General features: G+C 47.0%; 1 protein-coding gene across 2 annotated transcripts in view; it reads right to left on the minus strand.

The window, feature by feature from the left end:
• KIF27 (kinesin family member 27) overlaps positions 1-25960 on the minus strand; it is a 479420-nt gene that overhangs the window by 212636 nt on the left and 240824 nt on the right. For both annotated transcript variants that reach the window (XM_086961311.1, XM_086961310.1), the window contains exon 11: positions 13877-14074. In XM_086961311.1, coding sequence (XP_086817437.1) covers positions 13877-14074 — 198 coding nt within the window. The remainder of the gene's footprint in view (positions 1-13876; positions 14075-25960) is intronic.

Consider the following 25960-nt stretch of genomic DNA (forward strand, 5'->3'; position numbering starts at 1 on the left):
TACCTGATCGGCGCTGCCTTCGCTGTCCGTTCCATCACGCTCTTCCTGCTTCTGGGACAGGCTCCCAGACTGCACTGCGGCCAATCATGACGCTGCAGGAAAGCAGCATCAGAATTTGCCTGAGTGCTGGGACTTTGCGTTCCCAGGCAGACTGGGAGTCTGTGCCTGCTTTCTCCAGCCCCAGCAATGTTGCTGGGGCTGGAGAAAGCTTCACTGCGCATGAGGGTTTAGCCGGCCTGAAACGGCTGGCAAAACCCTCATGCACAGAGAAGGGACAAGGGTGTGCACTACCACTCCCCTGGACTCCTCTTCAGAGTCCTGGGGCAGGTCCAGGGGGATTAAAATGAAATGATGATAAAACCTGGTTAAAACCTGTTTTATTATCGTTTTATTTACGGTGGTGACAGGGGGGGGGCGCTCCTCCACCCTAATAGAGGGGCCGCCGCTCTTGGGGTGGTCCATTAAGCAGGGCCGAGAAAAAGAGGGGGGGGTCTCATAACGTATTTTCCCTATGCGATATTCCACAGAAAAATATAATATCGATCTCTCAAAAATAGCTGAACGAAATTACACGAAATCTTGCAGAAAGCTAGATTTTGGTTTTGAAAGAGTGGTGTTCAAGATGTGGTGTCAATCCGTTCAGTAGTTTTTGAGAGATTAAGGTTAAAAATGTATGTTCATTTCACGCCAAGGAGGGCCTGCAAAAATATCTAAAGATCAGATCTGATTGACTGACACCACATCAATAAAGATGTGGTAGCAGCCATTTTAGGACTCAGGGTCAGATGCTTACAAATCGAGAACTGCGGTTTCCAAATTGCGATTCATATTCAATCGCAACTAGGAACCGCAATTCCTGATGTAAGAAACATACATCTTTTAAACAACGATTCCTAATGGGTCACAAATTGACCTACATCATGAATATTAATGACCACTATGACTGCGATTGCTTTTAAATAAATCAGCCTTTTAAAAAAAAAAATGCCGCCCATTATCCTTATAGGAAAATGGGATGTGTTTAAAAAATGTAAAATTAAACTTTAAAGCGTCATTTTTTTAAAGTAGTCAGTGGTCTGTGGTATGACCCTAAACAGTCCATAGGGCAGGGTGCACTGTATTAAAAAAGTTGGACATATACTTTTAAGTTTTACATGTCCTGGTAGAGAAAAACTCACACGTTTCTTTTTCAACTACGGTGAGCCCTACCACTTCTATAGTATAACAGTGAGTTACCTTATAAGGGATAACTTCTGTTTGGGAACAGGTAGCAATGTCATGTTTGGTGTCTAAGGAATGTGATTTAAAAACCTCTTTAATGATGAGGTCGGCACTTAAGTCACAATTCTGAAAATTCCACTTTTAGAAAGTTGGTATTATTTTGTCCTAACCATTTGCTGCCTGCAGCCAGTTTCCTGGATCACATGACTAGGTGTAGTTGGCAGTTGGCTTTTTGTTTTCCTCACAGACAGTAACACAAAAGGGTGGCTAGATGATGGCAGAATGAGATACCCTAACAGGATGGAAGGGGCAAAGCTGTGCACAGCCTCATATGCACCTCAAAAAGACTGCCTCAGCACACTCACAAAGGACATTGTATTGGTCTATTGTCACCCTAGAGATCCTGAGACCAGGCCAGGGAGGAAGGAAATTCCAGAACAATCTATAGGGGAAACTGTTTCTCCCACTTCAAAGCCGACACCAGATATAAATATCAGAACCTGAGACCCATTCTTTATTACACTCCTGTACCTGTGGATACTACGGAAGAAGGACTGCCCTGCTGCCAGAGGACTCCCAGCTGCCTGAGGCCTTCCCTGCTGTCTAAGGAGGAAGATAGAACCTCCTCCCTTCATCCTAGGTTACCAGAAGTGACTACAAGAGTAAGCTGACTGATCTTCTGTAAAAAGCTACATAACAAGCTCCAGGAGCCTCCCTGCTACTATGTAGCTGACCTGCTGCATCTCAATCTGCCTAGAGCTGCAACTGGACTTGCCAGAGCCCTGCCGGCTTCTTCAACAGTGAGTCTCTGATCCCCAAGAGGTGACTCCATAGGTTCTGGACCCTTGGTTAGCATCATAGTGGGTACAAAGTAGAAATTATGAAGTTTTGGTCTCTTTGAGTTCGCAAACAGCCCTGTTCGTACCAAGATATCGTTGCCTGTGGCAGCGGGCAACACAAAGCACCAGTCGACCCAACTCTACTTGCTACAGTGACCGCCAGTGACAATCGGCAGATTGAGATCTGCACTTTGCGCACCAGCATTGACAGCCTGCTTCGACCTCCAATGCAAAGCTCCAACAACCACCATCTACGACGCTCGACTGGATCTTCATGATACAGCGATGACTGTCCTGGATGCAAGGCCTGCTTTTTGTGCTACTTGCAAACAAAACAGGTGATGGACAGAATGTGGATCAATGTCACACATTCACCCCAGTCCAAAGATCTGGGCCCAAATCCATCGTTTTTTTGCACTCCACACCACCCTGGGTTAGACAATGGCGATATGCAAATCAGCTCTGACCCTGTGCCCCATGGGAACAGTCCAGTCCGAACTACAAAAGCCATGTCCTTCCCAGAACGGAATCAAGCATCCGAGGACCGGACCGGTTTCGAGGTAACACCTCTCATCAGCCCGGCTAGCTTGACTCCAGTGGTGTGGAGTGCCTGGGACCCACGTCTGAGCATCCCCAGCGCACTTATGGCGGTAATTGCAAACAAAACAGGTGATGGACAGAATGTGGATCAATGTCACACATTCACCCCAGTCCAAAGATCTGGGCCCAAATCCATCGTTTTTTTGCACTCCACACCACCCTGGGTTAGACAATGGCGATATGCAAATCAGCTCTGACCCTGTGCCCCATGGGAACAGTCCAGTCCGAACTACAAAAGCCATGTCCTTCCCAGAACGGAATCAAGCATCCGAGGACCGGACCGGTTTCGAGGTAACACCTCTCATCAGCCCGGCTAGCTTGACTCCAGTGGTGTGGAGTGCCTGGGACCCACGTCTGAGCATCCCCAGCGCACTTATGGCGGTAATTGCAAACAAAACAGGTGATGGACAGAATGTGGATCAATGTCACACATTCACCCCAGTCCAAAGATCTGGGCCCAAATCCATCGTTTTTTTGCACTCCACACCACCCTGGGTTAGACAATGGCGATATGCAAATCAGCTCTGACCCTGTGCCCCATGGGAACAGTCCAGTCCGAACTACAAAAGCCATGTCCTTCCCAGAACGGAATCAAGCATCCGAGGACCGGACCGGTTTCGAGGTAACACCTCTCATCAGCCCGGCTAGCTTGACTCCAGTGGTGTGGAGTGCCTGGGACCCACGTCTGAGCATCCCCAGCGCACTTATGGCGGTAATTGCAAACAAAACAGGTGATGGACAGAATGTGGATCAATGTCACACATTCACCCCAGTCCAAAGATCTGGGCCCAAATCCATCGTTTTTTTGCACTCCACACCACCCTGGGTTAGACAATGGCGATATGCAAATCAGCTCTGACCCTGTGCCCCATGGGAACAGTCCAGTCCGAACTACAAAAGCCATGTCCTTCCCAGAACGGAATCAAGCATCCGAGGACCGGACCGGTTTCGAGGTAACACCTCTCATCAGCCCGGCTAGCTTGACTCCAGTGGTGTGGAGTGCCTGGGACCCACGTCTGAGCATCCCCAGCGCACTTATGGCGGTAATTGCAAACAAAACAGGTGATGGACAGAATGTGGATCAATGTCACACATTCACCCCAGTCCAAAGATCTGGGCCCAAATCCATCGTTTTTTTGCACTCCACACCACCCTGGGTTAGACAATGGCGATATGCAAATCAGCTCTGACCCTGTGCCCCATGGGAACAGTCCAGTCCGAACTACAAAAGCCATGTCCTTCCCAGAACGGAATCAAGCATCCGAGGACCGGACCGGTTTCGAGGTAACACCTCTCATCAGCCCGGCTAGCTTGACTCCAGTGGTGTGGAGTGCCTGGGACCCACGTCTGAGCATCCCCAGCGCACTTATGGCGGTAATTGCAAACAAAACAGGTGATGGACAGAATGTGGATCAATGTCACACATTCACCCCAGTCCAAAGATCTGGGCCCAAATCCATCGTTTTTTTGCACTCCACACCACCCTGGGTTAGACAATGGCGATATGCAAATCAGCTCTGACCCTGTGCCCCATGGGAACAGTCCAGTCCGAACTACAAAAGCCATGTCCTTCCCAGAACGGAATCAAGCATCCGAGGACCGGACCGGTTTCGAGGTAACACCTCTCATCAGCCCGGCTAGCTTGACTCCAGTGGTGTGGAGTGCCTGGGACCCACGTCTGAGCATCCCCAGCGCACTTATGGCGGTAATTGCAAACAAAACAGGTGATGGACAGAATGTGGATCAATGTCACACATTCACCCCAGTCCAAAGATCTGGGCCCAAATCCATCGTTTTTTTGCACTCCACACCACCCTGGGTTAGACAATGGCGATATGCAAATCAGCTCTGACCCTGTGCCCCATGGGAACAGTCCAGTCCAAACTACAAAAGCCATGTCCTTCCCAGAACGGAATCAAGCATCCGAGGACCGGACCGGTTTCGAGGTAACACCTCTCATCAGCCCGGCTAGCTTGACTCCAGTGGTGTGGAGTGCCTGGGACCCACGTCTGAGCATCCCCAGCGCACTTATGGCGGTAATTGCAAACAAAACAGGTGATGGACAGAATGTGGATCAATGTCACACATTCACCCCAGTCCAAAGATCTGGGCCCAAATCCATCGTTTTTTTGCACTCCACACCACCCTGGGTTAGACAATGGCGATATGCAAATCAGCTCTGACCCTGTGCCCCATGGGAACAGTCCAGTCCGAACTACAAAAGCCATGTCCTTCCCAGAACGGAATCAAGCATCCGAGGACCGGACCGGTTTCGAGGTAACACCTCTCATCAGCCCGGCTAGCTTGACTCCAGTGGTGTGGAGTGCCTGGGACCCACGTCTGAGCATCCCCAGCGCACTTATGGCGGTAATTGCAAACAAAACAGGTGATGGACAGAATGTGGATCATTCACCCCAGTCCAAAGATCTGGGCCCAAATCCATCGTTTTTTTGCACTCCACACCACCCTGGGTTAGACAATGGCGATATGCAAATCAGCTCTGACCCTGTGCCCCATGGGAACAGTCCAGTCCGAACTACAAAAGCCATGTCCTTCCCAGAACGGAATCAAGCATCCGAGGACCGGACCGGTTTCGAGGTAACACCTCTCATCAGCCCGGCTAGCTTGACTCCAGTGGTGTGGAGTGCCTGGGACCCACGTCTGAGCATCCCCAGCGCACTTATGGCGGTAATTGCAAACAAAACAGGTGATGGACAGAATGTGGATCAATGTCACACATTCACCCCAGTCCAAAGATCTGGGCCCAAATCCATCGTTTTTTTGCACTCCACACCACCCTGGGTTAGACAATGGCGATATGCAAATCAGCTCTGACCCTGTGCCCCATGGGAACAGTCCAGTCCGAACTACAAAAGCCATGTCCTTCCCAGAACGGAATCAAGCATCCGAGGACCGGACCGGTTTCGAGGTAACACCTCTCATCAGCCCGGCTAGCTTGACTCCAGTGGTGTGGAGTGCCTGGGACCCACGTCTGAGCATCCCCAGCGCACTTATGGCGGTAATTGCAAACAAAACAGGTGATGGACAGAATGTGGATCAATGTCACACATTCACCCCAGTCCAAAGATCTGGGCCCAAATCCATCGTTTTTTTGCACTCCACACCACCCTGGGTTAGACAATGGCGATATGCAAATCAGCTCTGACCCTGTGCCCCATGGGAACAGTCCAGTCCGAACTACAAAAGCCATGTCCTTCCCAGAACGGAATCAAGCATCCGAGGACCGGACCGGTTTCGAGGTAACACCTCTCATCAGCCCGGCTAGCTTGACTCCAGTGGTGTGGAGTGCCTGGGACCCACGTCTGAGCATCCCCAGCGCACTTATGGCGGTAATTGCAAACAAAACAGGTGATGGACAGAATGTGGATCAATGTCACACATTCACCCCAGTCCAAAGATCTGGGCCCAAATCCATCGTTTTTTTGCACTCCACACCACCCTGGGTTAGACAATGGCGATATGCAAATCAGCTCTGACCCTGTGCCCCATGGGAACATGTCCAGTCCGAACTACAAAAGCCATGTCCTTCCCAGAACGGAATCAAGCATCCGAGGACCGGACCGGTTTCGAGGTAACACCTCTCATCAGCCCGGCTAGCTTGACTCCAGTGGTGTGGAGTGCCTGGGACCCACGTCTGAGCATCCCCAGCGCACTTATGGCGGTAATTGCAAACAAAACAGGTGATGGACAGAATGTGGATCAATGTCACACATTCACCCCAGTCCAAAGATCTGGGCCCAAATCCATCGTTTTTTTGCACTCCACACCACCCTGGGTTAGACAATGGCGATATGCAAATCAGCTCTGACCCTGTGCCCCATGGGAACAGTCCAGTCCGAACTACAAAAGCCATGTCCTTCCCAGAACGGAATCAAGCATCCGAGGACCGGACCGGTTTCGAGGTAACACCTCTCATCAGCCCGGCTAGCTTGACTCCAGTGGTGTGGAGTGCCTGGGACCCACGTCTGAGCATCCCCAGCGCACTTATGGCGGTAATTGCAAACAAAACAGGTGATGGACAGAATGTGGATCAATGTCACACATTCACCCCAGTCCAAAGATCTGGGCCCAAATCCATCGTTTTTTTGCACTCCACACCACCCTGGGTTAGACAATGGCGATATGCAAATCAGCTCTGACCCTGTGCCCCATGGGAACAGTCCAGTCCGAACTACAAAAGCCATGTCCTTCCCAGAACGGAATCAAGCATCCGAGGACCGGACCGGTTTCGAGGTAACACCTCTCATCAGCCCGGCTAGCTTGACTCCAGTGGTGTGGAGTGCCTGGGACCCACGTCTGAGCATCCCCAGCGCACTTATGGCGGTAATTGCCCTAAGTGCGCTGGGGATGCCCAGACGTGGGTCCCAGGCACTCCACACCACTTGGAGTCAAGCTAGCCGGGCTGATGAGAGGTGTTACCTCGAAACCGGTCCGGTCCTCGGATGCTTGATTCCGTTCTGAGAAGGACATGGCTTTTGTAGTTCGGACTGGACTGTTCCCATGGGGCAACAGGGTCAGAGCTGATTTGCATATCGCCATTGTCTAACTCAGGGTGGTGTGGAGTGCAAAAAAACGATGGATTTGGGCCCAGATCTTTTGACTGGGGTGAATGTGTGACATTGATCCACATTCGGTCCATCACTTGTTGTTTTTGCAATTGCCGCCCTAAGTGCGCTGGGGATGCCCAGACGTGGGTCCCAGGCACTCCACACCACTTGGAGTCAAGCTAGCCGGGCTGATGAGAGGTGTTACCTCGAAACCGGTCCGGTCCTCGGATGCTTGATTCCGTTCTGAGAAGGACATGGCTTTTGTAGTTCGGACTGGACTGTTCCCATGGGGCAACAGGGTCAGAGCTGATTTGCATATCGCCATTGTCTAACTCAGGGTGGTGTGGAGTGCAAAAAAAAGATGGATTTGGGCCCAGATCTTTTGACTGGGGTGAATGTGTGACATTGATCCACATTCGGTCCATCACTTGTTGTTTTTGCAATTGCCGCCCTAAGTGCGCTGGGGATGCCCAGACGTGGGTCCCAGGCACTCCACACCACTTGGAGTCAAGCTAGCCGGGCTGATGAGAGGTGTTACCTCGAAACCGGTCCGGTCCTCGGATGCTTGATTCCGTTCTGAGAAGGACATGGCTTTTGTAGTTCGGACTGGACTGTTCCCATGGGGCAACAGGGTCAGAGCTGATTTGCATATCGCCATTGTCTAACTCAGGGTGGTGTGGAGTGCAAAAAAACGATGGATTTGGGCCCAGATCTTTTGACTGGGGTGAATGTGTGACATTGATCCACATTCGGTCCATCACTTGTTGTTTTTGCAATTGCCGCCCTAAGTGCGCTGGGGATGCCCAGACGTGGGTCCCAGGCACTCCACACCACTTGGAGTCAAGCTAGCCGGGCTGATGAGAGGTGTTACCTCGAAACCGGTCCGGTCCTCGGATGCTTGATTCCGTTCTGAGAAGGACATGGCTTTTGTAGTTCGGACTGGACTGTTCCCATGGGGCAACAGGGTCAGAGCTGATTTGCATATCGCCATTGTCTAACTCAGGGTGGTGTGGAGTGCAAAAAAACGATGGATTTGGGCCCAGATCTTTTGACTGGGGTGAATGTGTGACATTGATCCACATTCGGTCCATCACTTGTTGTTTTTGCAATTGCCGCCCTAAGTGCGCTGGGGATGCCCAGACGTGGGTCCCAGGCACTCCACACCACTTGGAGTCAAGCTAGCCGGGCTGATGAGAGGTGTTACCTCGAAACCGGTCCGGTCCTCGGATGCTTGATTCCGTTCTGAGAAGGACATGGCTTTTGTAGTTCGGACTGGACTGTTCCCATGGGGCAACAGGGTCAGAGCTGATTTGCATATCGCCATTGTCTAACTCAGGATGGTGTGGAGTGCAAGAAAACGATGGATTTGGGCCCAGATCTTTTGACTGGGGTGAATGTGTGACATTGATCCACATTCGGTCCATCACTTGTTGTTTTTGCAATTGCCGCCCTAAGTGCGCTGGGGATGCCCAGACGTGGGTCCCAGGCACTCCACACCACTTGGAGTCAAGCTAGCCGGGCTGATGAGAGGTGTTACCTCGAAACCGGTCCGGTCCTCGGATGCTTGATTCCGTTCTGAGAAGGACATGGCTTTTGTAGTTCGGACTGGACTGTTCCCATGGGGCAACAGGGTCAGAGCTGATTTGCATATCGCCATTGTCTAACTCAGGGTGGTGTGGAGTGCAAAAAAACGATGGATTTGGGCCCAGATCTTTTGACTGGGGTGAATGTGTGACATTGATCCACATTCGGTCCATCACTTGTTGTTTTTGCAATTGCCGCCCTAAGTGCGCTGGGGATGCCCAGACGTGGGTCTCAGGCACTCCACACCACTTGGAGTCAAGCTAGCCGGGCTGATGAGAGGTGTTACCTCGAAACCGGTCCGGTCCTCGGATGCTTGATTCCGTTCTGAGAAGGACATGGCTTTTGTAGTTCGGACTGGACTGTTCCCATGGGGCAACAGGGTCAGAGCTGATTTGCATATCGCCATTGTCTAACTCAGGGTGGTGTGGAGTGCAAAAAAACGATGGATTTGGGCCCAGATCTTTTGACTGGGGTGAATGTGTGACATTGATCCACATTCGGTCCATCACTTGTTGTTTTTGCAATTGCCGCCCTAAGTGCGCTGGGGATGCCCAGACGTGGGTCCCAGGCACTCCACACCACTTGGAGTCAAGCTAGCCGGGCTGATGAGAGGTGTTACCTCGAAACCGGTCCGGTCCTCGGATGCTTGATTCCGTTCTGAGAAGGACATGGCTTTTGTAGTTCGGACTGGACTGTTCCCATGGGGCAACAGGGTCAGAGCTGATTTGCATATCGCCATTGTCTAACTCAGGGTGGTGTGGAGTGCAAAAAAACGATGGATTTGGGCCCAGATCTTTTGACTGGGGTGAATGTGTGACATTGATCCACATTCGGTCCATCACTTGTTGTTTTTGCAATTGCCGCCCTAAGTGCGCTGGGGATGCCCAGACGTGGGTCCCAGGCACTCCACACCACTTGGAGTCAAGCTAGCCGGGCTGATGAGAGGTGTTACCTCGAAACCGGTCCGGTCCTTGGATGCTTGATTCCGTTCTGAGAAGGACATGGCTTTTGTAGTTCGGACTGGACTGTTCCCATGGGGCAACAGGGTCAGAGCTGATTTGCATATCGCCATTGTCTAACTCAGGGTGGTGTGGAGTGCAAAAAAACGATGGATTTGGGCCCAGATCTTTTGACTGGGGTGAATGTGTGACATTGATCCACATTCGGTCCATCACTACTTGTTTTTGCAATTGCCGCCCTAAGTGCGCTGGGGATGCCCAGACGTGGGTCCCAGGCACTCCACACCACTTGGAGTCAAGCTAGCCGGGCTGATGAGAGGTGTTACCTCAAAACCGGTCCGGTCCTCGGATGCTTGATTCCGTTCTGAGAAGGACATGGCTTTTGTAGTTCGGACTGGACTGTTCCCATGGGGCAACAGGGTCAGAGCTGATTTGCATATCGCCATTGTCCAACTCAGGGTGGTGTGGAGTGCAAAAAAACGATGGATTTGGGCCCAGATCTTTTGACTGGGGTGAATGTGTGACATTGATCCACATTCGGTCCATCACTTGTTGTTTTTGCAATTGCCGCCCTAAGTGCGCTGGGGATGCCCAGACGTGGGTCCCAGGCACTCCACACCACTTGGAGTCAAGCTAGCCGGGCTGATTAGAGGTGTTACCTCGAAACCGGTCCGGTCCTCGGATGCTTGATTCCGTTCTGAGAAGGACATGGCTTTTGTAGTTCGGACTGGACTGTTCCCATGGGGCAACAGGGTCAGAGCTGATTTGCATATCGCCATTGTCTAACTCAGGGTGGTGTGGAGTGCAAAAAAACGATGGATTTGGGCCCAGATCTTTTGACTGGGGTGAATGTGTGACATTGATCCACATTCGGTCCATCACTTGTTGTTTTTGCAATTGCCGCCCTAAGTGCGCTGGGGATGCCCAGACGTGGGTCCCAGGCACTCCACACCACTTGGAGTCAAGCTAGCCGGGCTGATGAGAGGTGTTACCTCGAAACCGGTCCGGTCCTCGGATGCTTGATTCCGTTCTGAGAAGGACATGGCTTTTGTAGTTCGGACTGGACTGTTCCCATGGGGCAACAGGGTCAGAGCTGATTTGCATATCGCCATTGTCTAACTCAGGGTGGTGTGGAGTGCAAAAAAACGATGGATTTGGGCCCAGATCTTTTGACTGGGGTGAATGTGTGACATTGATCCACATTCGGTCCATCACTTGTTGTTTTTGCAATTGCCGCCCTAAGTGCGCTGGGGATGCCCAGACGTGGGTCCCAGGCACTCCACACCACTTGGAGTCAAGCTAGCCGGGCTGATGAGAGGTGTTACCTCGAAACCGGTCCGGTCCTCGGATGCTTGATTCCGTTCTGAGAAGGACATGGCTTTTGTAGTTCGGACTGGACTGTTCCCATGGGGCAACAGGGTCAGAGCTGATTTGCATATCGCCATTGCCTAACTCAGGGTGGTGTGGAGTGCAAAAAAACGATGGATTTGGGCCCAGATCTTTTGACTGGGGTGAATGTGTGACATTGATCCACATTCGGTCCATCACTTGTTGTTTTTGCTTTTTGTGCTACAGCAGCCCCCATCCGAGACACTCTCCCTGCCCGTCTCAGTTTCCCTCACTGTGACTGGACCCTTTGTGCCAGAGTTTGAGAAAGTAACTTTTTATAGTGGGACTAACCTGGTCCCTGTATCGGGCCAGTGCTCTGTCGTGGTCAACTGAACTTGTGACTTTCATCCGATCTCACAAGACCAGATAACCACGAGTGGCGCTTTGTGCTTCCATGTGCTATACTTACCTTAAATCTTATATATCACTGGGTAGTTATAGTTCTATATATATACATCACTGAACACAACAAAGGTATTCAGATGTTATAGTTAGGTTGACATTTTACCCACACAAAACCATATAAATTCAGTAGTTATAGGTAGGCTTATGTTAAGGAACTATAACTTGTGGCCTGAAGTTACTTAATGGCATAATATATATACTACTCAGTGGCAGTCGCCACGGGGTAGTTAAAGTAAGGATACATGTTTCATAGGAACAGCGGGGGAGGCACATGATTTGTGTCATCTACAGCCGGGTCAGTTTTTGCAATATGCTAAGCTGTTCCTGACAACTCTGGCGGTCTGGAAGGACTTTCCTGCGCAGCCAGCGGAATCACAGACACTGATGCTGATTAAGGATCTGGTTGATACCTGATATCTCACATCTATAAGGCCCTTAAGGAGGACCGAAAGACGGTCATGGTGGTAATCCCTGACAGGTGTATGGGTAACTTACCTGCGCCACTTACGTAGGGCGAATGGACGCAGGCCTGTACTCAGGTCAGGGAAGTAGCTACTAATGCACGGTTCAAGCGTACTCAGTTTTATTGTTTACATCGGACCTACTTAACACCGCAACTGCTGCACAGAATTTGAGTGTCGCGGTTGAGTGCATGTCCCAGATGTGGGTCAGATCAGGTGCCATTTATACATATAACGTGGAAGTGCAGTAGGCTGCAGAAGTACTGGGAGCAGGTGCTGCGGACTATATGCGGGGTTGCACACATACAGTAGGACCTCTTGGTCAAGCATTGCCTTCTTGGAGTGCTCACGGTCCCCAAATGAGGGGCTAAAATGTAACACAGGTTCGGCCTTCTGGGATTGGGATTGGCTAAGTAGCGTTTAGTCAAAAGTTGGATGCAAACCAGGCCGCCAACCATCCGAAACTGGCTGTACGACACACACAAATGTAGAGTGGCAAGGGAACAATGGTTGTGGTTAGTGTGCACTGATGAGCACTCAGACAAGGACTAAAAACTATGGGTAGCCATGATGGAAATTCTTTTGGCTCTGGAGCTGCTTGGGGATGACCCAACCATTGTTGCTCCAGATCTGGGCCCTTGGTACCCAATGTGGTGACATAATCGGGAGGGCTCCTAGTCGAGGATGGGATAGTACATGTAGTTGAGGGGCCTGGAGGCAGACATGGACACGCTGTGCGCCACCCCTGCTCTGGGTTGGGGGGACGACCCCCAAAATATATATATATATATATATATATATATATATATATATATATATATATATATATATATATATATATATATATATATATGTGTGTTTGATGTTGTGGATGGGCTGCCCGCCTTTCCCCCCTTTTCGCTGCCTGGGGGTGTGAGGAAAAAGTACTGCCACAGACTTTCCACTATTGCTGCTTAGTATTATAGAATTTGTATAGTTAGGTTTGGTAGCCGTTCTACACAGTTTATGTCAGGGGAGATGCTAGTGAAGGCTCGGTCGATAATGAGGGGAATGCTAAGTGGCAGGTAATATGAAGCTAGATAGCAGCAACAAGAGAAGAGAAAGTGTTGGAGGCCTGTGGTTGCTGATGTGCTTTATCCCATCCTGTAAGGGATGTCCTTTGTTTGGTACCACTGTATGTTTCAGTGTTGGTATAGCCATACTGCTGTCTTTTATACATTATACTGTAAGAAATCTCAATCAAGACATGTTAAAAACAAAAAGTATCCACTCAGTAATTTTCTCTGATATAGTTCGGCAGGTTTGACCTCCTGAAATGTACCTTGGTGAAATTGCCAGGGTGTTGAGTTTATTGCACCAGGTATTTACTGGTTGAGGCAATCTCCACAAAACGTATAATTATGTTCCCTGCAACTCAGTGGCGTGGCATGGGCGGTGCCACGGGGACAGCTGTCACTGGCGCAAAATTCTTAGAGACACAAAATTTTAAAAGAAAAAAAATTCAGCAGCAGGTCTCGACCGAATTTATTTTCTTTTAAAATGTTGAACCCTGGCGAGTATTGGGGGGAGGTGGGGCAATACTTGCCTTGCCCCAGACACTGGCAACCCACGCTACGCCACTGGTGTAGGGGTCAACATTATCTAGCTCACATGTAGGGTCACTGTAGTAGGAGTGCAAGGGGATAACTATGGGCAATATAAGAATGACAATGCATTTTTTTTAATGATGTGGCAAAAAGTGAAGCAGCTACTTCCCTACACCAAACATTATCTTTAAATTATTTTATTTCCTTGTCTATGGTGCATTGTAAAAACAGTCCACAGAACTGTTCAAGAAGAATGATTCTTACTTTTATTTGCAGTTGATTTTGTTGAATCTCAGACTCCAACTTTCGCTTTTTGTCAGCCTCCTCGCGTAGTTTCTTTTGTAATTGCGCTTGCTGTTGTCTCATGTGATCAACGTTCTGCCCCAGCTCAGTGACTCGTTTCTCATTTTGTGTGGAAAACGATGCCAACTTCTTCGTATCCTGTTGTTTCTTGTTTAACATCTAAGACCAGACAACATAGTCAGTTGGATAAAATGAATATTAAGAGCCAAAGATCGCTTTCATGCATATAACAATAGACTTTTGTGGAGAATCAAAAGTATTAACACATTTCTGCTCTAAGAGGACTTGAAAGTAGTTCCAGGTTGTTTTAACTGAGTGGCAAAGAGACGAATAACAGGCACTTCAAGAACAAATTAATGGAGCATTATCAAAAGGTTAGATTTACTAGTGGACAAAAACAAAACTATCCTACAGTTTTGTGTTGACTTTAAAAAGGACTCTCAGTAGAAACAAAACATGTATGTGAATGCAAAACTGTGCAGTCTCCTCACAGGCAACTCGACAATTGTTTAGAGAATGCAAGCTTGATTTAATAAATAAAAAAACAGGCATCTGAAACCATTTCTGATGCAGTAAAAGCAAAAGGATGTGCAGGGCAAAGGGAAGACTACCACTACACGGCTGCAGTGCCCATCCCATGCTCAAATGCCCCCTGCACCCCCAGTACTAGAATCTCCCCTACACTAGTGCTGTTCCCACAAACCTTGCCTTGCACTCAGCCACACCTTCCAGGTCTGAGCAGTACACAGCTAAGGTACAGCCCAGGCAGCAACAGTCTTTGGCTGTCCCACAGACCACTTCATGGTCCTCACACTGTGGGCTCCCTGCTCGTCACCATGCGCCTCATATACACACGAAGAAGGGTTGCTATATGTCGTCACAGATATCCTGCTGCAAGATGTCCCACCCAGGAACCATCCAGCAGCAGCTAACACTGTCTCACAGCAGTTTCAGGAGTCAAAGTTCTGACTTTGGTTGGAAGTCAGAAATGTTGACGCAAGGTTTCTGACTTTACCAGTGTCAGAACTCCTTCAGGGATCTCATGGCAAGCAGAGGTTATTAGTAGGGGTGGGCCAAGAATTCCGCTCCGCCAACTGAGTTTTTCAGACCTCCGCACAGAGCGCAAAGTGGGCAAAACTCCAGAGCAGAGTTGTTTTTCTCTCGCAGCTGGCCAACGTTAAGTTGCTGAGCGATTGCGAGAAAAAATAATGAATGCGCTAGACCTCTTCCAGGTGAGATTTCTCATTGCGGGCGGTCGCGACAGGGCACGACCGCTTGTGTTGAGAAATCTGCCACTTGCGTTGAGGAAGCTGCCGCTTGAGTAGAATGTCTACTCGAGCTACAGAAAGCAGCAGCACCCTTCATGCACATTTTAAAGTGTGGGACAAAGTCCTGGCACTAAAATTCAGTGAGAGTCGCACAACTTAACAAACTCCACCGCTGGTGGAACACCACGGAGCGAGGCAGAGCTTTTCTGGCACTATGCAGAGTTCTGCAGAGTAGAACTTCGCCAGGCTTAGTTATTAGGCTCCAGCCAAGTTTGAAGCTCTGCACCTGGCTGGCAACAACCATTTTGGAAGTAGCACTTGGAAGAAAACAAAAAGGCAGGCCTCGTCTCAAATATTCCCTTTCTACCAGAAAAACATCTGACTTAATTCCCTCTACACACTATCAGCATTGATGGCAGTGCTCCATGAGAGATAATCCGCAAGACCTCCACGGTAAGGTCACTGTTGCATTTCTAAAGCAGCCCTGACTCCATCCTCTCACATTTCAGTGTCTCAGAGTCTTGGCATGTTCCCTTCAGACCAGGAATGCCAACAATACACTTCCTTGCCCGGGGAGGCAGTCACAACCCAATTATGTGCTATGCTCTTCAAGTCAAAAATGGATCCCAGTGGTCTAGTCAAGCATAGACTCACATTTAACTTGAATCGCTACTAACAGTACCGTAAACAGCACACAGTACATGCTCATAATCAGTCTGGATGTGAGTGCCGTATCTGGGCACTGCACTCAAGCAGAACCTTACGCATGTGGGGCTAGTAGGCACCACTGTCTTCATCCACAAGAAAAAGGTCTGTTTAGGACAATCAAAAGGGAAACATACGGTAATGGGTCACAACTGCTTAATATGTACACAGGGAGTAGTTTTGTGTCAGCTCAAATGCTCAGTGGGTGGAGCCTTCAGAACACAGAGCTAGCCCCTGCGTCTCATAGCTAACAGAACCGCATAGGACATAGCATGCAAGCAACATCGTTGTAATACTAGGCCAAAAGAAAATTGCCAGCACAACAAATATCATGCAGTTAGGTTACTCAGGGTAGGGGTTGCACAACTGTGTTACCATGCAGGGAACATTCTCGTCCCAGCAATCAGCAAAGTATTCGTCTTGGCCTGACCCTAAACCAGAGCAATTCTGGGAGTTAGCGCAAGGAACTCTGCAATTTATTTATGACGATTTCCCTTGTTTTAAGGTTTATTTATTTTATTTCATTTATATGATTTGTAATACACCAAAGTATTGCCAATGTGTTCATGTTTACACACATAATGGAAATCTAACAACATAATCAGAGAGAAACAACATAAATCTATCACAGGCTTCTGTAAAGATTATGTGAGCCCTGAAGCAACCTTATGAATAATCTTGGTCTGCTTCTGCCATGTAGCTGGGATATATGTTCACAGTTAGGTGAGGAGTCTAATTTGGAATCAGTCAATATTTTTCACTTTATGAAGTAAAATTGTGCAGCTAAGTCAGAAACACTCAGAACCTTTAGTCAACATTAATGTGCAGTGAAAAATGTACAGAAATAATGTTCAATTTTCAAAGGAGAGTAAAATATTGCTCTAGGTCCCGGTGCTGGCACACTTTGCCAGCAATCATTTAATCAAAAATATTTTAAAATAATCAGGACCTTATTTAGGGTTTGCTGGAGTGGCAGGAAAGCAGTAAATCGCCTGTTCACCTGTCCTGCCCAATCGGTGGTTCCCCCGCTCTCTTTAGTGTCGGGAAATGGATGTCCTACCTTTGGCAAACCTCTGACCCGGGGTCCACATGCCACAGGCCCACTGTGTTACTGTGACAGCCATTCCACAATATTGAGGGTGGGAGAACCGTTCCTCATTTTACCTGTCCGTGTCTCCCATGCAAGGCATAGCGGACACAAGAAAGGAAAATATTAAATGGCCCTACACACAGGCAAAAAGCTCCGTCCGTGTTTGAGTTGTTTACTTTTTGTTCTGAGAGCTTAAACTTCCGCTAGCTATATAGCGGTCTGCCTGTCAAGGTCTAAACAAGACCATTACCGACAGACACAACTGCAATAAATTAATTTGTAAAAAAAATAAGTGCCAGGCCCTTGTCAGGAGGCCACTGCAGCTTGCGGCAGCTATTGCCCCTGCCAGTGCTGTCAATGTCAGCACCAACACAACTACTAACCATCAGAATACTACAAGTGCGACAATTCAGACTATTCCAGGCCTTCAATGCTATAAGAACAGCATGGGAGGCATGTATTAGTCCTTTTTACTGTATATTGAATGAATAAACAACTGTTGTTGTCCTCATCTCTAAATTAGATATACACCGCCACCATGGGGCAGACAGTCATAACTCCCGGTGTTGACAATTAAGTGCCGGTGCCCAGCACCGGAAACCACCGGCTCAAATTAAGCAGTGCACAACTGCCTTTAGTTATGTGACTGTCACTAAGATTTCTAATGATAAAACAGTGGAAGCTGCAACCTGAGGTTAATGGTCGGTTACCGAGATGTTGGCAAATTGCGGAGTAGCCCTGATGTCTCAACCTTAACAACAAGGCGACCAAACATGGATTGAGGCATGCTTGGCGAGAAACAAGTGTCGAAGGGAGAGGCTGTCTAAAGAAATTTGGAAAAATCTGACCCAGGTACAAAATACTGTCATGGGTCCAAAATAGCGAGGGAGTATGTTAATTTATGGCATTGCCATTCTCCTCCAGTGGGTATAAATGGGCACTTAAAATGCAGTTGGCCTGATTCACACAGGTAAACTTTCACTTTTGTGTAAGTTTACACTTGCTGTAGTAACTTTACTACTTTTTGGTATTCACAAACTACGAATGTAATTTTGCTACTAGTAGAATTACTAGTAGTAAAATTACACTTGTAGTTTGTGAATTCCAAAACAGTAGTAAACAACTACAAAGGGGATCATTAGGATGTTGGGCGGGAAGCTTCCACCTTGCACCGTCTCGGATTCGGGATTGACTGACTTGCGGTCGGTGGTTCCGACCACCAGATTACAATGCGACCAAACAATGTTCAGTCTGATTCCCATTGTTTCCAATGGGAGCTCGTGTTTAACCCGAGAACCGGCCGTAAGACGTAAATGGTGTCTGTGTGTGTAAAACCCTGCACCCTGTCGCAGGCACCCCATGGTGCCTGCTACAGAGTGCAGGGTTTTACAGGGGGGTAACTTAGGTACCCCCTTATCCACCAACTATAGGCTGAGGGGGCCCTGCATGGGGCCCCCATAGTCACTTTCCGACAGCCTTTTCATGTCGGAAAGGCTGATGCGGAAAGGCTGGCGGAAACACTGTCCCTAGGGGGTTACGGTGCAGTTCCGACCAACAGGAGCACTCCGTGAGTCGGTCAGAACTGAGTCGGAATGACCGGCCGGTTCACGTTCGGACCGTGAACATCGTAATCCAGCGGTCCGACTGTAAACCGGCTGAGTCGGTCGAAAGGACTCCGACACAGTCGGGAAGATTCTGACTGTCGGGCGGAGGCTTTCCGTCCGACATCGTAATGAGCCCCAAAGTGTAAGTTTACCTTTGTGAATTAGGCCTTATGGGCCTGATTCACAGGGCTGATTTACAAAGGTAAACTTACACTTTTGTGTAAATTTACACTTGCTGTAACAACTTTACTACTATTTTGGTATTCACAAACCACAAGTGTAATTTTACTATTCCATTAGTAAAAAACACTCATAGCTTATGAAGACCAAAACATAGAAAGATACTACAGAATGTGAATAGTGTTCTCTTATGTGACATGGATAAAGAAAACACCAGGAAAAAAGGCCCCTAGGTTACATGCATGACCATGATTGACAATGACCCCCTTCGTACTCCACTATGCTGTTCTCTCTTCTTTACAGTGCATTGTGGCGATTTCTGTAAACAGCATTTCATGTAACTTATTGATTTCCAACTGGAGCAGTGGTGGGCGATATGAAAAGACTTGTCCAGAACTTGTTACATTTCACTGGTCACAAGTCTGAGGAACAGCCCATACGAAGTGACGGGACACATCAAGTAGGTCCTGATTACTGTAGGTACAACGCCCCCAGGCATCCTCACAAGGATTCATTCCTTTAATGAGAAAGGAGATGTAATGGTTATGGGTAAGATGAAAGGACAAATCATTTTCCATGGCCATAAGGGACAGTTTTATCAGCATTTGGTAGCTTCAACACTGCAGAAATGCAGACTTTAAATTTATCAGATACTTCCTGTGCTCACAGATAGTACCTTATCAATGGGGCACCTGTTTTGCCTACTCCTCACCTGGCAAGGAACAAGGTTGAAGACAGATCACTCGAGTAAAATAAGATGGTCTTTGTCATAGGCAATGAACCAACAGCTGACCCAGCTCAAGATGATGACCACTGCAGTAAAGGTGCAGCCATACATCGGTCAGAGGGGTAGACAAAGAAAGCCCATAAAAATAATGAAAACACCACCTCCTGAAGATTTTGCAGAGACAAGGCAGGTGTCCTGCAACATTTGAGAGCAGCCAGTCATCTGAAAATCTATCCACAAGACACAGACAAATCTGCATCAGACTTGTATACGTTACACACTTAAACCTCAGATTCAGCCTCACACGTCAAAAATGATTTTCTGTAATTTAATAATTACTGGAAGTAGAGAACCTTCTTTGTTTAAAGTATGCCTAAATCTTGGAAGGGCTGAAGACAGTTTGTTTTAAACTACGCAGGTGTTTTCAAGGTTTTTGCTTTGAATAGCCAATCGTCTAAATAGGGTAATACTTGGTAACACTGTCTCCTGAGGTAAGCAGCTACTGGTGCCATGTACTTCATAAACACTCTTGGAGTAGATTTGAGTCAGAAAGGGAGGACTTTATATTTATAATAGAGATAAGTCACCTGGAATCTCAGGGACCTTCAATGAGTTGGGTAAATAGGAATATGAAATTATGCATCCTCCAGGTCCAAAGATGTCATACGGTCTTTGTTTCATAGAAATTATAGAACCTCCTGCAATGTCACAATGCAGAACCTTTCAATCAATCAGTCAATCAGGTGGCTTGTAAATCATGATTATTCACCCATAAGGGTCTCAAGGCACTGGGGGGAGGTGGAGGGGCTGCTGGTCTGTCAAAGGTGCTGTGGATCAGTCGAAGAGCAAGGCCTTCAGGTCCTTCCTGAATTGAGGCAGTGACAGTGATTGCCTGAGGTGGAGAGGCAGGGCGTTCCAGGTCTTTGCTGTGAGGTAGGAGAAGGATCTTCGTCTGGCTGTGGTATTGCGGATACGTGGGATGGTAGCCAGTTGGGAAGAGCGGAGGTCTCTGGTGGGTGCGTGGAATGCGAGGCGGTTGTCGAGGTACACAGGTCCTGTGTCATGTAGGGCTTTGTAGGCATGTGTGAGGAGCTTGAAGGTGATTCTTTTGTAGGCTGGGAGCCAGCGAAGGTCTCTCAGGTGGCTGGTGATGTGGCTGTGGCGAGGGATGCTGAGGATGAGTCTGGCTGAGGAGTTCTGAATTTTCTGCAGTTTCTTGAGGAGTTTCTGTGTGATGCCAACATAGAGTGCATTGCCATACTTGATTCTGTTCATGATGTGTGCATGGGTGACCGTCTTTCTGGACTCAGTGGGGATCCATTTGAAGATTTTTTGGAGCAGGCAAAGCTTGTGGAAGCAGGATGATGAGATGACGTTGATCTGGTGGTTCATGGTGAGCGAGGAGTCCAGGATGATGTTGCGGTTTCATGCGTGGTTTGTGGGTGTGGGGGGTCCAAGTGCTGTGGGCCACCAGGAGTCACCCCAGGTGGAGGGGGTGGAGCCCAGGATGATATCTTCGGTCTTCTCTGAGATGAGCTTGAGGCAGCTGTTCTTCATCCAGGTGGCGACAGCCTTCATTCCATCGTGGAAGTTGTTCTTGACGACTGTGGGTTTGTTGGTGAGGGAGAGAATCAGCTGGATGTCTTCGGCATAGGAGACAATGTTGAGTTCATGGATCCTGATGATGGCTGCGAGCGGGCCATGTAGATGTTGAAAAGAGTTGGGCTCAGGGAGGAGCCCTGAGCCACTCCGCAGCTGATATCTGTTGGCGCAGAGAGGAAATGTGGTCAGCTGACTCTGCGTTCGGATGGTGAGGAAGGAGTAGATCCATTCCAGGGATTTGTTGCAGATGCTGGAATTGTGGAGTCTTGAGCATAAGGTGCGATGAGAGATGGTATCGAAGGCAGTCGAGAAGTCCAGGAGGAAGAGGGCTGCAGTTTCGTCTCGGTCGAGGAGGGTGTGGACGTCGTTTGTGGCAGCGAGGAGGTTGGTTCGGAAGCTGGATTGGGAGAGGTCCAGGATGTGTTTTGCTTCGATGATCTCAGAAAATTGGGCATTGATGGTCTTCTTGATGACCTTGACTGGGAAGGGGAGAAGAGACATAGTTCTGAAGTTCTTGAGGTCCCTCAGGTCGGTAGAGGGTTTCTTCAGCAAGGGGTGATCCAGTCTTCCAGGAAGGTGTCGGAATTAATGGCGCAGTTGGTGCGGCAGAGTTCGGGGGCTCTGTTTAAGATATGATGTGGGCAGGGTTCTGAGGGTGCTCCAGAAAGAATGCTCTGCATGATCATGCGGGTGTCCTCCGTGGTGTCAGTTGGGATCCGGCGTCATAGAGTGTGGTGGTTGCGGGTGGGAGGGTCTTGGGTATTAATGCTGTCAAAGCGGTCATATATCTCCTTGCTCTTGAGGTGGAAGTAGGTGCCGAGGCTGTTTCAGAGGTCTTGGGAGGGGGAAATGATTGCTGTCTCTGTGCTGGGTCTGGCGAATTCTTTGACCACAACAAAAAGTTCTTTACTATTCAGTGCTTGGCGTTGATACTTTCTTGTAGGGCCGCTTTCTTCGTTGTTCTGATGAGGTGGCGGTGTGCAGTTTTGCTTTTATTAATATTTGTTGAGGATTCAAAGATCTAATATTGGTTTCCATTCTCCCATTTTTTCCTTATGGGGAAAATATGGGAAGTTCCTTTTGTGTCTTTTAGATCACTTATATTCCTAATTTTTTCTAACATGGTACAGATTTTCTTCTGAAACAGATGTAAATGTTGATGTTCATCTTGTGAGGTGGTGTCGTTGGAGGTTTACCTACAAATTCTAACAAGTAACCGTATTTTATAAGCTACAACATCTAATAGTCTGATGTAAGGCTGACATAATTGTTGTAATTAGAAGAGTACTACCTTGGTAGCAACCCCACTATTGTGGGGTCTCCCTGGCCACAGGTTAATGTGCTGTGTCAACAGCTAAATTTTCAATAAACATCTTTATTACATTTTTTTTGGTTTGTTGCTTCACTCTTTAATATGTTAATTTCACACATTTATTTCATTGCATTCACAAATAGTACTTCATGTCCCATAATGCTATGTCTGTATCACAGATATTATCAATTCTCACTTCTCCCTATGTATTTCGGCATTGAGAACTTCATCAGGGGAGTATCTGTGGAAAGTGAAGAAATTATGTTTGTTTTAAGCAATGGGCTTGCCACCTGAAAAAATATATCCACCACCTGATTAATTATGGTTGGCTGACAGTAGTGTTCCGTGTCAGCGGTATAGCTTTCGTTAAATGGTATTGCCTTATTTGTATATTCTATTGTGCATGCGGTGATCATTAGGGTAAGTGCGTGTTAGAGATTAAGTTCACCCAGTGACTGTTTGGCGTGCCTGCTTAGCGGCTATTTCAGTTATAAAGTCGATCTGAATGTTCCGTTAAAACCTTTAATGCGCGCTTGTGGGTCTTCATGCATTTAGCGGCTTAAGCGTGTTTGGCTATGCGGTTGATCTTTGTGTTCTGGAAACACATTGCTAAAAGTTCAATACGCGATTGTGTGACTACATGCATTTAACGGCTTCAGCGTGTTCGGAAATGAAGTCTGTGATAGCTTTCCGGTAAAACATCACTAGAAATTCGATACGCGCTTGTGGGTTTACATGCATTTAACGGCTTCATTATTTCTAAGAATGACGCTTACCGATGTTACGGGCGTGAGGCTTTTCCTTGCTTCATAAATCTCGTGTATGTGCCGGTTCCTGTCAGTGACGTTAAAGAGTGTACGGGCATCTCTACGTCCGGTCATGTGATCGGAAAAAGGGGGTGTTTGTTAGTTTTACGCGCTGTGAATAAAGATGGAAGCTCAAAAAGAAAGCTATTGCTAGCTGATTACAGTTAAAGAACATGGTGCGCTTTCAATACTATAAGAAGTTAAAAAAATAAGTCAATTAAAAAAAAGTCTAATAATTCAACCCAACTTAGGTGTATAAATCAGAATGTAAATAAAAAAATAATAATAATTTGAACGGAAATTTACTGTTGCTTGTCCGTTCATTGCTAGCAGTCCGATAGGTACTTAATGACCACAAAAGAGTCATTAAATACTCTGATCAAAAAACAGTCACCATTTAAAGATAACATTGGAATTCCAGTCTTTCATTTATTTCAATCGGTTTAAAAGTGTTCAGATAGTAAATCCAATTGTTCTCTCTCATGAGTAAAGTATTTCTGTTGGCCTTTCCTTCACTCTTTTCCACTACTTCCAGTATGCATGCTTTCATTCGACTGACATGATGTTGAGCCTCAATAAAGTGGGATGCTACTGTGGATTTTATGGCTTTAGTCCTAATATTGCTTTTATGTTCATTCATGCGTATTTTTAATTTTCTTTCCGACTGGCCTATGTAGGCTTTCCCACATGGACATTTCAGCATGTAGATGATATTGGACGTGTTGCACGTAGCGTTGACTTTTAGGTATACTTTGTATCCTTTCATAGGGTGGGTGATGTATCCTCCTCGAATTATATTGTGGCAATTGTTGCAATTCCAACATGGGGTAGTGCAGCTATATGCAATTTTGTCAACTGTCTTAGGTAGATGCCGAATGATTTCCCCTATGTTCTTGGCTCTGGTATATGCGAACAAGGGTTCAAAAATTTTGTTGAAATCTTGTTCCATTTTCAGGAGAATCCAGTGTTTTTATTATTATTTTCTTATAGTGTCGGCTCATTGTGGAATATTTGCTAACGCATGTGACTCTTTCTTCCTTGGTTTTGGGTTGAGTATTTAACAGTTCAATTCTGGTTTTGTTCTTTGTTCAATTGGATGCTTGTTCAAGTACATCCTCTGGGTATCCTCTTTGTTTAAACCGTTGTATCATATGGTTGGTCTGGTCTTTTTCCTTGTAGGGGTCTGAGACAATCTTTTTAATTCTCAACAGCTGAGAGTATGGTAGGTGTTGTTTTAGTTGTTGCGGATGAAAACTGCCGTATCTCAAGGTACTATTTCTATTTGTAAGCTTTCTATACAGGTTTGTAGCGAAGCCTGTAGGTGTTTTAGTAATCTCTACATCCCCAAAAATGTATGGACTGCTCTTGTATTTCAAAAGTGAACTGTATTCTCTCGTCAATGGCATTCAATTTTGTTATTTGCGTTGATAATGTTTCTGTTGTTCCTCTCCACATAATGACAATATCATCAATGTAGCGCAGATATAATTGTATGTGTTCCTTCCATGGTGGTATGTTAAGAATATGTTCTTCCTCATATTCCTTCATGAATATATTTGCGTATGTTGGTGCTGTGCAATTGCCCATGGATGTACCACTCTTTAGCAGATACCAGTTGTTGTCCCACTTGAAATAGCTGTGCATTTATGTAAACTCCAATAATTCCATCAGGAACACCTTCATATCGTCCTCATATTCAGCACGCAGCAGTGCTTTTTCTACCGCTTCAATGCTTTGCGGGATAGATGTATATTAGAAGGATTTTACGTCGATGGTACATAGTACTGCGGGTTCTTCTTTGTTTAATGTGATGTTACTAAGTTTCTTGAGAAAGTCTGTGGTATCTTTAAGGAAAGATCTCATTTTAAGTACACATGATTGTAAGTAGCGATCCAGAAACTTCCCCACTGGTTCATGAAGGCTTCCCCTCGTGGATTTGATGGGGCGGCATGGAGGTTTTTTGGGATCCTTATGGATTTTTTGCACCATGTAGAAATGGGGGCTTTTGGGGTTGTTTTGAATCAGGTACTTCTTGACCTTCTCATTGATGACGCCGCTGTCTAATGCCTTCTGCACAATGTTTAATAAGGTTGATTGGATTTCTGCTATAGGATTAGATTCAAGTTTCATATAAATGTTTTCATCCTGTAGGTGATTATGTACTTCTTCCAAATAGTACGCAGTATTCAATAACACTAGGGTTCCCCCGTTATCAGCTTTCTGGCAGATTACTGCTTGGTTCTTTGAAATTGAGCGTTAGATCTCAAATTATTTTGCTGACAGGTTTTTATTTTTGGTTTTCTTATGGAAGTTTAATTTTGACAGATCTTGTTTCACCTTCTGTTCAAACAAATCAAGAGTCTTATGGCTCACCGGTGCCATATACGTGCTAATTGGTCCTAATCCTTTTAGAGGATCTTCATCATGTCATGTTCGGTTAACACATTTTCAAAGACATGGCGCAGCCTCAGTTTTCTCATCAGTTTGAAAAAACTGATGTTTATTTCCAGCAAGTTGGTATGAGCGGTCGGCACAAATGAGGTCCCTTTTTGAAGTGTTTGTAGTTGACTTTTATTGAAATGGTAATCAGATATGTTGATCACCAAATCGTTCAATGACCTTCTTTCTTGCTCTTGTCCTTCTTCGATGTCACGTTTCTCGTTTGAAGTGGGTCTTTCCCTTTCTCCTTGTCTTTGTCTTTTTCCCCTCCGGGGTCGTCCCGTTCGTCGCAGCCTACCTCTAAAAAAGGAG

The sequence above is a fragment of the Lissotriton vulgaris genome, chromosome 3_1 (genome assembly GCF_964263255.1).
Source record: "Lissotriton vulgaris chromosome 3_1, aLisVul1.2, whole genome shotgun sequence".
NCBI classification, from domain to species: domain Eukaryota; kingdom Metazoa; phylum Chordata; class Amphibia; order Caudata; family Salamandridae; genus Lissotriton; species Lissotriton vulgaris.